This window comes from Xyrauchen texanus, chromosome 15 (assembly GCF_025860055.1).
Source record: "Xyrauchen texanus isolate HMW12.3.18 chromosome 15, RBS_HiC_50CHRs, whole genome shotgun sequence".
Taxonomy (NCBI): domain Eukaryota; kingdom Metazoa; phylum Chordata; class Actinopteri; order Cypriniformes; family Catostomidae; genus Xyrauchen; species Xyrauchen texanus.
In genome coordinates, this window is record NC_068290.1 from 12,161,968 (window position 1) to 12,175,315 (window position 13,348).

Below are 13,348 nucleotides of genomic sequence, written 5' to 3' on the forward strand. Positions count from 1 at the left end.
AGTGCAGAAGTGTGCGGTTTGGGGATGCACCTTATGGTATTTTGGTGGAAACTATGCTGCCATTCAAAGGCAAAATTAAGTAACAAAATTGAGTTATGATTGAAAAACTCTTAGCTTACAATCTGTTCTGAGGTAGACGAGTTTGGCTCAACCATGCTCAGATTCTGAGAAAACGGATTGTGAAAAATTGAAAATTCACATATGGCTTGACAATAAAAAATGTAAAGCCTTTTTTCTCAATTTCATTGTCACAATTATTATTGTGTTTTGCCTTTGTAAGGCAGCATGGTTACCATGGCATATTTTAGTGAAAGTTTCATAATAGCTGTAATCTAAAAATGGCTGATTGTGAGAATGAAATGAGCGATGCTGGTCTGGTCTCCATTATTACCTTGTTGCTAGTTTGTTGGCTGGTGTTCTCATCTTGTTATCTGAGATAGTGCAGACCAGTCATATAATAATGTAGTTGAGTGTGCTTGTTTGTGTGAAGGATTATTCCATATGCATTTGTGTGTGGTGGCAGATGACTAAAAAAGAGGGAGCGAAGGTTAAAATCGTGCTTGACACAACCTGCAATATACAGTATTCATATATTTTTATTTTGCTGGTGAATTGCAGAAATTTGCAAACATACATCAATAAACAATAGGGTTTAAGGTTGAGTAGGTTTACATATTTGTTACATATATACACTCACCTAAAGGATTATTAGGAACACCTGTTCAATTTCTCATTAATGCAATTATCTAATCAACCAATCACATGGCAGTTGCTTCAATGCATTTAGGGGTGTGGTCCTGGTCAAGACAATCTCCTGAACTCCAAACTGAATGTCAGAATTGGAAAGAAAGGTGATGTAAGCAATTTTGAGCGTGGCATGGTTGTTGGTGCCAGACGGGCCGGTCTGAGTATTTCACAATCTGCTCAGTTACTGGGATTTTCACGCACAACCATTTCTAGGGTTTACAAAGAATGGTGTGAAAAGGGAAAAACATCCAGTATGCGGCAGTCCCGTGGGCGAAAATGCCTTGTTGATGCTAGAGGTCAGAGGAGAATGGGGCCGACTGATTCAAGCTGATAGAAGAGCAACTTTGCCTGAAATAACCACTCGTTACAACCGAGGTATGCAGCAAAGCACAACACGCACAACCTTGAGGCGGATGGGCTACAACAGCAGAAGACCCCACCGGATACCACTCATCTCCACTACAAATAGGAAAAAGAGTCTACAATTTGCAAGAGCTCACCAAAATTAGACAGATGAAGACTGGAAAAATCTTCCCTGGTCTGATGAGTCTCGATTTCTGTTGAGATATTCAGATGGTAGAGTCAGAATGTGGCGTAAACAGAATGAGAACATGGATCCATAATGCCTTGTTACCACTGTGCAGGCTGGTGGTAGTGGTGTAATGGTGTGGGGGATGTTTTCTCAGCACACTTTAGGCCCCTTAGTGCCAATTGGGCATCGTTTAAATGCCACGGCCTATCTGAGCATTGTTTCTGACCATGTCCATCTCTTTATGGCCACCATGTACCCATCCTCTGATGGCTAATTCCAGCAGGATAATGCACCATGTCACAAAGCTCGAATCATTTCAAATTGGTTTCTTGAACATGACAATGAGTTCACTGTACTAAAATGGCCCCCACAGTCACCAGATCTCAACCCAATAGAGCATCTTTGGGATGTGGTGGAACGGGAGCTTCGTGCCCTGGATGTGCATCCCACAAATCTCCATCAACTGCAAGATGCTATCCTATCAATATGGGCCAACATTTCTACAGAATGCTTTCAGCACCTTGTTGAATCAATGCCACGTAGAATTAAGGCAGTTCTGAAGGCGAAAGGGGGTCAAACACAGTATTAGTATGGTGTTCCTAATAATCCTTTAGGTGAGTGTATGTTTCGATGTCTGGGGTTACTTACATTTGTATTTTGAATTGCTTGCAGAGTGCTATCCATCGTCAGACAAAAAGGTTATCTATTAGGGATGCACAATATATCTGCAACCATAACAGTAATGTCTGTTTTTTGTTTTCTTTAGTTATCAGTGTCTGTCTGATCAGGTCGATATTAGAATTATTTAAAAGAATGGCTTATTTGTGTTTATATTTAAACTGTACTTTAGACTCTCTTTCTATGTTAGGATTCAAAAGTACCTAACAATTATCCATGCCCCTACTATACAGTACGTTATGATTTGATGCCTGATTTCACTGGGAGCATGTGATTTCACTTAGTATACAGTGAGGAAAATAAGTATTTGAACACCCTGCTATTTTGCAAGTTCTCCCACTTAGAAAACATGGAGGGGTCTAAAATTGTCATCGTAGGTGCATGTCCACTGTGAGAGACATAATCTAAAAAAAAAAAAAATCCAGAAATCACAATGTATGATTTTTTAACTATTTATTTGTATAATACAGGTGCAAATAAGTATTTGAACACCTGTCTATCAGCTAGAATTCTGACCCTCAAAGACCTGTTAGTCTGCCTTTAAAATGTCCACCTCCACTCAATTTATTATCCTAAATTAAATGCACCTATTTGAGGTCAGTTAGCTGCATAAAGACACCTGTCCACCCCATACAATCAGTAAGAATCCAACTACTAACATGACCAAGACCAAAGAGCTGTCCAAAGACACTAGAGACAAAATTGTACACCTCCACAAGGCTGGAAAGGGCTACGGGGAAATTGCCAAGCAGCTTGGTGAAAAAAGGTCCACTGTTGGAGCAATCATTAGAAAATGGAAGAAGCTAAACATGACTGTCAATCTCCCTCGGACTGGGGCTCCATGCAAGATCTCACCTCGTTTGGTCTCAATGATCCTAAGAAAGGTGAGAAATCAGCCCAGAACTACACTGGAGGAGCTGGTCAATGACCTGAAAAGAGCTGGGACCACCGTTTCCAAGGTTACTGTTGGTAATACACTAAGACGTCATGGTTTGAAATCATGCATGGCACGGAAGGTTCCCCTGCTTAAACCAGCACATGTCAAGGCCCGTCTTAAGTTTGCCAATGACCATTTGGATGATCCAGAGGAGTCATGGGAGAAAGTCATGTGGTCAGATGAGACCAAAATAGAACTTTTTGGTCATAATTCCACTAACCGTGTTTGGAGGAAGAAGAATGATGAGTACCATCCCAAGAACACCATCCCTACTGTGAAGCATGGGGGTGGTAGCATCATGCTTTAGGGGTGTTTTTCTGCACATGGGACAGGGCTGACTGCACTGTATTAAGGAGAGGATGACCGGGGCCATGTATTGCGAGATTTTGGGGAACAACCTCCTTCCCTCAGTTAGAGCATTGAAGATGGGTCGAGGCTGGGTCTTCCAACATGACAATGACCCGAAGCACACAGCCAGGATAACCAAGGAGTGGCTCTGTAAGAAGCATATCAAGGTTCTGGCGTGGCCTAGCCAGTCTCCAGACCTATACCCAATAGAGAATCTTTGGAGGGAGCTCAAACTCCGTGTTTCTCAGCGACAGCCCAGAAACCTGACTGATCTAGAGAAGATCTGTGTGGAGGAGTGGGCCAAAATCCCTCCTGCAGTGTGTGCAAACCTGGTGAAAAACTACAGGAAACGTTTGACCTCTGTAATTGCAAACAAAGGCTACTGTACCAAATATTAACATTGATTTTCTCAGGTGTTCAAATACTTATTTGCAGCTGTATCATACAAATAAATAGTTAAAAAATCATACATTGTGATTTCTGGATTTTTTTTTTTAGATTATGTCTCTCACAGTGGACATGCACCTACGATGACAATTTCAGACCCCTCCATGATTTCTAAGTGGGAGAACTTGCAAAATAGCAGGGTGTTCAAATACTTATTTTCCTCACTGTAAATGGTATATTTGCATAAATGCTGGAAAAACAGTGTAGATTTACAATGTTGGTCATCATTTAGTCACAACAAGAAAATTACCCTCCATACAGTAAGTCTTAAGACAAATGAAAATGCCCTTATGTGTCTGTATGGGAGAATATGTGTTTGTGTTTGTGTTTGTAAAAAGACATTAATGCAGAACACCAATTCAGATCAAGACTAAAATAAATAATAATAAAAATAAAAAGAATGCTGAGCATGATGGCCCTTCCTTCCAAATTGACAAACAATGGAGAGATCTTCTCTAAAGTCCACTAGTGTGTCTTCATACCTTCATCTCTCACCCTGCCATTTGTCCTTCTCTTCATCCATCTTCCATTGCTCCTTTTTCTTGGCTTCTTTAGGCTTTTATTTACCTTTTGCAACAGTTTTCGTATGTTTTGAACTGTGATGAACCTACATGTTTTAAGTATATTGATATTGTATAATAAACAAAAAGGGCATCTCTAGCTCATGTAGAAAACTGTGTTGAACAAATGTATTGATCTATGTATTTGTGTGGATTCAGATATTAATGCTTTTTAGTGAAATACCAGATTTGTGCCTTTAAAATACTTCATATCTTATAACTATGAATTGATTCTCTAACATTTTCATTTCTAAATATCAACCAAGGTCACTTTGTTTATACTTTTATACTTTAGTTTTGCCCTCTTTGTCATTTTGTATGTCATTGGAGATATGCTGTAAGCACTAAGCACCCACTAACTGTTATTCTGCTCCTATCCTGTAGGGCGTCACTGTGGAGCTCCTGTGTTGTACTGCCACTGCTGGCCCTCACATGGATGTCTGCCGTTCTGGCCATTACTGACCGCCGCTCGGCCCTGTTTCAGATACTCTTTGCTGTTTTTGACTCCCTAGAGGGCTTTGTCATTGTAATGGTGCACTGCATCCTACGCAGAGAGGTGGGCGAACATGTCTAAAACCTGGTGTTACAGTTTTGAATCTGTCTTGAAATTTGAAACGTGGACTTTCCATTTTAGATAAAGATGTTTAGACATGATTTTGGCATCTGTTTAGGTCCAAGAAGCTGTAAAGTGTCGAGTAGTTGATCACCAAGAAGATGGAAATGGTGACTCTGGTGGATCTTTCCAGAACGGCCATGCTCAGCTGATGGTGACTTGCTACTAGATAACAATAAACTTAACTCTCATGATATGTTTGGGGTCTGAGGGACCTCAAGGCCCTTTAAATAGTTCAGAAAACCTACTGAACATTAAAGTATCAGATTGATACTTCTTGATTTTTTGTAATTAGAGAACTGATTATAAACAAACATTCAACTTAATAACATGACATAAGGTCTCAGAGACCTTAGGAATTAAACATGAAGAAATGCAATGCATTTTCATCTGGCCATGGCTGCATTCCACTTCACTTTAAACATACACTGGCTAACTTCCCCTTGGGAGAATTCCGCCTCCATTTTGGAAGTCCATTTAACTTCATTAAGTGGGCGATGTGAAGTTTCTGCTGTCAGACTCTCAACCCCTCGATTTTGACAGAGGGAGCAAGCCTACACTTATTCAGGCAGCTCCATGTCCCAAAATCTATCTTGATTACAACATCACAGCAGATCGTGCTTCATCTACACCCACCCCACACAAATCTAGTGTGTGATGGAAGGGAAAGCTGTTTACAGCTGTAAGTGAGGTTCAAATGCAAATCAGGAATTGCATCAATCTCTGAAGATGTTGTCTTCTCAGGTGCAAAAAAAAAAAAAGACACACCAAATAATTCAACAAAATGACATCAGCCTTATTGCTGGAGCAACGGTAGGTTGCATAAGGGGTGAAGTGATCAAGGGATAAGGCCTACATTTAAACCCATGGCACGGATTTCACCAGTAGTGGGCACTAGCACAATGTACGCAATGATGTAAATCCGAGCCCATGAGATGGATTGAAGTTAGCAAAAGAAGAGCATACAAATTTTAACTGGAATGCAGCCCATGACTACGAACGTTGCCCCACACCAGCTATTAGTTTCACGTACTGCTGCTCATTGTTAACTGTACCCTCATTTTAATAAGTTTATACAGACAGATTTGTAGACCGTTCCTTTAATAAATTAATTAATCTGTGCCTACTGATTTAGTGCACAACCTCTCAAGTTGTTGACATTGGACCTAATTAATCATAGATGAATAATCATCTAAATCTGATGCAGCTCCTCACTTCGACCAGAAGCATCGAGCCCTAGCTTTTATTCAAATTTGATCACACTTGTAAAAAAAACCTCAAAGGATTTAGGAGTTGTTTTTATCAACTTATTCATGCAAATAATCCTTTGAAAAGAACTTGTAACCTTTGTCGAGTTTTGATTTAACCATTGATTAATTAATTTGGATGAGGCTGTCAACTTCTCCAAATGTAAATGCCTGCAAAATTTTTAAGGACTGTGAAAACACATACACCTTGGCCTCAGCCATGCTTGCGTTAACCAAATCTAGGATGACTTCTGTTTAGCAATTGCATAAGTGTGAAAAGGCTGTATTGGATAACTGTCACATTTCTGAAAAGTCTGTGCCTATTCTATGATTCTGTTTAGGGTTGAAGCTTCCATTTGGTTAATTTCAAAATTACAATGATTATTTTCAGTGTTGGGTGTAATCCATGGCCCCGTAATGAGTCACTGTTAAGAAGAAATGTAATGTGCTGAGTGTATGACTTGTGTGTAACAATGTGCAGGGAGAAGTATACTGTAGAAACTATTTTACATTTTTTAAGTGGAAAAGTGTTTTAGAAAGTAACTTAAAAGTAAATGATGTGTATTTAATGTTAAGTAAGTATTGTAAGTAATGTGATTACTTTTTAAGTTATTATTAAAATAGTCTGATTACTATTTTAGAGAAATTATTAGTAATTTAAACTGGATTACTATTTTTAAATAATTTACCCACTTGTACATAATTTGGGTCTCTGGATCACTAATCATAAACACAGTAAAGTCTATCTCAACAGAACATGAGGGTTAAATTCATGTTACTATAGTACACAAACTATAATTGTCTACTTTCTCTCTTGAAAAAACTCCCTGTTTTTTGTCCCTGTTTTCTCCAGACTGACTTTGAGAAGGATGTGGACATGGCTTGCCGATCAGGTAAGTCTCATAACAACATAATTTAGAGTCAGTGACTGACTGAGAGGGCTCAGTTCTTCCAAAAGAGCTCCACTCACTTAGTAACATCCCCCTGCTATCTGCAGCCTGCTGTTTTAACAAGAGAAGTGCCACATTACAGGGCCCATAATGCATTTTTTTCAAGGAGATTCGGAACTTGATCTGCTTGCCGACGAGCAGCAAATGCAGATAAGTAGGCTTTCTTCTTTGATATCTATCGGGAATGGGATTCTGATTATGTGTCCAGAAGACATATCAAGCCAGCATCTAGAAATAGAGACTTGGATGTGGTGACAAAGTGATATTTTTGCACACTTTGAAGTGAGAAGGAATAAGAATTAAGCTTTCCATTAGACTCTGTTTATTTAGTTACACTAAAGGCCTTATTACATGACTTGCATCCCCAATGTATTGGCATCTAAGAAGCGAAGTATCAATCTAAAGTGTTGCATATGGGACAAGCATGACATGATGCTCAATGTAAAAAAAAAAAAATTACACTTTTCCCCTGTAAGTCACTGGTCTCTCAAAGAGCATCAAATGATTACCAGACAATGAACCTTTTTCATATTTCCGGGTTTGGAACGTGGAAGTAATCCACAGTGAGGTAAACTTCTATAGTGGTGAATGGAAGACCACAGCAAAAAGAAAATACATTTCTTTTCCATTTACTCCAACAGCAAAAGAAACCACTAAAACCACCATTCTGTTTCCACGTCTTTCCAAAAGAGGGAAATAAATGCATAAAGTGTGGTGGATAACTGCAAATGCCAAATTTACTCTCACTCCCTCAGCAGCTGTATTTGAATCTCCATTGCAGATGATGTGAATATGTATTATTATTATTAATGCCTGGGTAATATAAAACAAAAATTATGTTATAAATGTACTCAAAATCATTAAAATGTAAAACATTTAATAAAAATTAAATAGTTTGCTAGATTAACGCTGCTAAATAAGGCGGAAGCGCATCATGACAGTCTGTGAAAAGGGTCTATTCACATGATGTATTTTTATGTGGGTTGTGCCAGTGTGAAAATCAAAACAAGATGGAATTGAGATGGATCCTTGGTGTTTCTAGGTACATACGTATACCCACATTCAATAAATGTTTTTTTTATTTTTACGTTATATCAAAGTTAACACCAGGACTTTTATCAGTTCCAAGCTCAAATACATGTTACCTCTTTGGTTTGCTTTCACTATTTTCACTGTTAGTACACTTTCTGTTTTCTTGCTATCTAACAACCTTGCAAAATTGCCCCTTTGATGCTATCTGCAATAGTTTTTACCTGAAAGTAAAAGCGGTGCATGGCCCTTGTGTTGAAAGGTGCATTGAAACCCTAAGTCATGTGAAAGGTCCTTAAAGGATAACTACCCAAAAATGACTTTTTTAACACAAAAGGATATGTTAGGCAGAATAAGAGCCTTAGTCACAATTCACTAATATTCACTAAATGTGAAGAGCTAATCTTATTTGCAAATCATTAAGCATACATTGGTCTTACCCTGTTTTGTTCTGGACCGTGTTTGAGTTTCATGATTCATGTTTTATTTAGATGGATTATGTCGATATATGAGCTTAGACTCACTGAGCACTTTATTAGGAACACCTGTACACCTACTTATTAATGTGATTATCTAATCAGACAATCACGTGGCAGCAGTGCAATGCATACAATCATGCAGATACGAATCAGGAGCTTCGGTTACTGTTCACATCAACCATCAGAATGAGGAACAATTTAATCTCAGTGATTTTAACCAGGGTATGATTGTTGGTGACATACGGGCTGGTTTGAGTATTTCTGTAACTGCTGATCTCCTTTTCACATACAACAGTTTCTATAGTTTCCTCAGAATAGAGCCAAAAACAAAAAAACATCCAGTGAGTGGCAGTTCTGCAGACAGAAACGCCTTGTTGATGAGAGAGGTCAATGGAGAATGGTCAGACTGGTTTCAGCTGACAGAAAGACTACAGTAACTCAGATAAACACTCTGTGCAATTGTAGTGTGCAGAATAGCATCTCAGAATGCACAATACATCGAACCTTGAGATGGCTACAACAGCAGAAGACCACATCTGGCACTTTATTAGGACCATAGTGCTCCTAATAAAGTGCTCAGTGATTGTATGAGGTGAAATTGCAATGAAATTTAGTATGGCCTGTATCATATTTCCTGCATTCTCCTTTCAATTTGTAAACCTTTTCTCTATGATTTTCAGGCACCCTGAAACGTTCCTCCCTACAAGGTGAGGAGAAAGTAGCTTCACAGCAAATCACAGCACAGAAAGGCTCCAACTTTAATACTCTTCCTGCCAGCTTGGCAAAGGTCCACTTGCAAAACGTTGCAGACTATGCCAGCCACACGCTCACCATGCGGCGTGAAAAGGGAGCCGTCGCCGGGGTCAGCACCGAGCTGCCTGGAGCCAAGTCTATCTACATATGTGATGGAGAGCTCTTCAAGCAGCTGGACAGAGCTCCAGGAGACAGTGGTGGACCCGAAGGAGGAGTATCAGGCCAGGGTTATGTCCTCTTACCCAACAACAACAACACCCTAAGGCCTACAAAGGGCAGCAAGGAGGACCAAGCCACCAAGTACAACATTAGCATTGAACAGTTACCCCAGACCAGGCTCATCCATCTGGCCAACAGTGCTGGTGCAGATCCCGTGACAGGCTTTGGATTGAAGAGCCTCCCCACCGACCGAGTTAGCGTTTCCTGCACGGAAAGGGACTCTCCTGTGCAGACGGTACAGAACATCTCCAGCGAGTCCCAGATGACCAACAACACATTTGAGCCAGGGGACTCTGTCAACTCGGGCATGATGTCTAAGTGTGAAACCGTTTCCACACTGTCTATGAGCTCTCTGGAGGTAAGACATGATGATCAGCACGTGATCACAAACCATAAGGTACTCAGCATCACCATAATAGTCTGCACCTGTTCCCACAATTTAGAGAAGCTTGTTTGACTTCATGTATTCTAAATAATGTAGACCACGCATCACTGTTTGTATGGTAGGATTCACAGCTTAAATTTATCAGAGCCCCTGTGACAGAGCTACTTTCTAAATGACTATCCATTAACATTTGATGGCAAACAGTGCTGAGAGGGTAAGTGCGTGCGAAGCGCATCTAACAACTCCGTGGAATTAGCTCAAAATTGAGGTTTCTTTCTTCTCTTTTAAATCACGATTTCTTTTCATGCTATTCTGTCTTAAGTTGTTGACTTGTGCACTCTCTTTTCTCAGCAATGACTATTCCTGATCACTGATGGTAAACTTTGGTTTATGGTCCAAGGGGACATGCTATAGACCAGGGGATCTCTACGGGGGCGTTCAAAGGATGCCTTGGGGCCCTAAGAGCAAATTAGTAGAGAGGGGGGTGTTAGGTTACAAATGAGGGGTGTTTATCAGTCATATTAATCAAATCTATCATCTAGGTCCTCTTTGCATTAAAACGTTTAAGTCAAGTGAGGCATCTGAAGTGTCTGGTTTAGCTGCGTCAAATAGACAGGTGCTGTCACAACTTACACTAATGTACCTGTATGGCTCTGTAGATGGATACGGGTCAATGGACAGAGGAGAGCGAATGCAAAGCAGCTGCTCTTAAATGCGCGAGCTGCGAGATTCAGTGAGAAGCATGGCGCAAGATGGCACGGCATGAGATGTGAAAACCATTTGAATTTGGCATAGAATTCTACATCACCAACCTTGAATTTACTGTAGTAAAACTAACTGAAAATGATTAATATTAAATATTATCAGATCTCTGCTTAAGCTCTATTAAATTTGTAATAGTCTACATTAAGGAAGTGAAGGAACATAATTTATTTTGTTACAACTTATAAATGTCTATACTTTGTATTTATTGTTTTTAAGTGTGTTTAGGGTATGCCTACCATTTATAATTACAAAAATGCCATAGTTTGTTTTAATAGAAATCATGTTGCATCTAACCATGGTAGTGAAGAAGATCCATGCTTCCATGTGCTTACTATGGTCTTGTTACAAATACCACTCTTAAAACTGTAAAATAAATTAATACATTTAAATTTGAAAATGCTAAATACACTAAATAAAATTTAAGTTGAGATAGAAAATAGGCAAAAATCATTTTTTGAGTGTAAGAAAAAATATCTGCTTTTGTTTGCCTACAGAAATTCCATGAGATGACTGAATTTGAATCAATAAGAACCTATAAACAAGTTCCAACTTAGTCACACCATCAGAATATTTTAGCCACATAAATTAGGTGTTAGCTTTTTACTTTTTATAGAAGTTATAGATACCCTTATTGTTATTATTAGAAAATGTACATCTGCATCCAACTCAGAATCAATGTCTTGCTGTAGAATGAGCATTTCAGTGGGACAAAATATGCAATATTATTAGTCTTTTCACTTATTTTTGAAATATAATATAAATATCACTTTTATGATTAGTTTCTGTCTTCGCATTTTTATTTAATTGGCCCCAGATATAGCCCACCATCTGAATGCAAGAAATGCAAGGTTTGGTCTCACATTCATGATGTTGAATTTATTAACAAAATTGTAATATTATGCAATGCATTGAAGTTGCATCGAGCAAATTAAGCAAGTAACACAAATATTGAGTTTTATGTTATTTTATTTTTTTTATAACACAAAGCCTCTGCTGTTGAGAACCACTGGTGTAAACCCATCTGCCAACAAGGCTGTGAATTCGCATAAATGCTTGTCCTATTTGCCACAAGGGAGTGAATGCCCTAATTTCTGTGCAGAGTGGAAAAAGCATGTTAGTGGAGTGGAGTGTCTGTGTAGATTCGTTTTGACTGACATTAAGCAATGCACTTCGCTTCAACAAAACTGAAGCCACATCAAAACACTCAGTGGCATAAAAAATCTGTCATTTCAAAAAGGAAATGCCTGAAAACTACATAAATTCTGCCTTTTTACATTTGCAATTATCCCTCTTAGGAAAGGAAGAGTCTCTTCAAAGGTCGGATTTTGCTCATGTTTTAAAAGGGAGCAGATGATAAGCACGGCTTCTTCCTCACCTCAGGCAGTGCTCCCGGAATGCATTGCAGGTCTACAGCTGCAGCCGTTCACAGCTCAGGCAGAATGTCAGACTGCCCTCAGACGCTCACAGACAGGCTAAAGAAAGGCCATGCGGTCACAAGCTGTTTACCACATACTCATGCCAGGGGCTTATTCGAAACATGCAATATAGAAGCAATACAATGCCTTCTTAATGTCTGCCTTTAGTACCAAAGTTTTATGATTAACTCTGTTAGATATCATATGGTGTTCTTTCCAAAGATCTCTTTGGATTGTCAAGCATTCTACATTCAAACATTGTACACATTTAAGATTTTTTTTATCCCTAACTCTGGACAAATTTAATCTATCTATCTATCTGTCTATCTATCTGTCTGTCTGTCTGTCTGTCTGTCTGTCTGTCATCTGCATAAATCCTTAATGCTCACGTGCAAGCTTTTTTAAAGTTTTCCTTTATTGTTAAAAATTGTACACTTTTGCAATAACATCCTCATTCTTTATATTTCTTTCTTATAGAGACGAAAATCACGCTATGCAGAGCTGGACTTCGAGGTGAGTGTAACGTCATTATAGAAGTGTAAATCCAGTTGTGTGGTGATTTTGTTAATTTCTGTAGAGTTTTTAGTCTTGTTGTATCTTACAGAAGATTATGCATACACGAAAGCGCCATCAGGACATGTTCCAAGACTTGAACAGGAAGCTACACCATGCAGAGAAGGACAGAGACTCTCCTCCAGTAGATGGGAAGGCTGGGAAGAGATGGAGTGTGTCCTCGGGAGGCAGTGATAAAACCAACCTTAGTGTACAATTCTTCTTTTTTTACTCCTCACATATTCCTTTTTCTATTCTTCTTTTAGCTATTAACTTAAAAAGAAATGTCTAGGTCATATTTTAAAAAGAATCATATCAGAATATGGCAAAAATCACTACTAATACTGACAAAAATGTATTTTCATTACTGTAATGTGTAAAAAAATCTAATTCTAATTCGGTAATGAAAATCATCCTGTTCAAACACCATTATTATATTAATCATAATAATTGAACAGTAATAAAGTAATAATTTGACATGTATTATATTTTTATTATTATTATACATTATAAATGTATGCCTAAATAAAATTTAGTACAACAAAACTACCATGATGATTGTATTTTACTTATTTACTTTACAATAATTAACTTTTTTATTTTATTGCCTTATTTTTATAGTTTTTATTATTATTATAGGCTACTGACAATTGGAATCAGGGAGTGGGGTGGGGCGGAATAGTATCATAATG

The 13,348-nt window shown here is 38.6% G+C and overlaps 1 protein-coding gene across 7 annotated transcripts in view; it reads left to right on the forward strand.

The window, feature by feature from the left end:
• The window catches only part of LOC127656209 (adhesion G protein-coupled receptor B1-like), an 86,713-nt gene that overhangs the window by 71,318 nt on the left and 2,047 nt on the right, over positions 1 to 13,348 (forward strand). For 3 of the 7 annotated variants that reach the window (XM_052144406.1, XM_052144412.1, XM_052144407.1), the window contains 6 exons: positions 4,634 to 4,805; positions 4,921 to 5,016; positions 6,963 to 7,002; positions 9,248 to 9,897; positions 12,582 to 12,617; positions 12,691 to 12,867. In XM_052144406.1, the coding sequence (XP_052000366.1) occupies positions 4,634 to 4,805; positions 4,921 to 5,016; positions 6,963 to 7,002; positions 9,248 to 9,897; positions 12,582 to 12,617; positions 12,691 to 12,867 (1,171 nt within the window). The remainder of the gene's footprint in view (positions 1 to 4,633; positions 4,806 to 4,920; positions 5,017 to 6,962; positions 7,003 to 9,247; positions 9,898 to 12,581; positions 12,618 to 12,690; positions 12,868 to 13,348) is intronic. The other 4 variants (XM_052144413.1, XM_052144409.1, XM_052144411.1 and 1 more) reach the window with 2 other exon arrangements.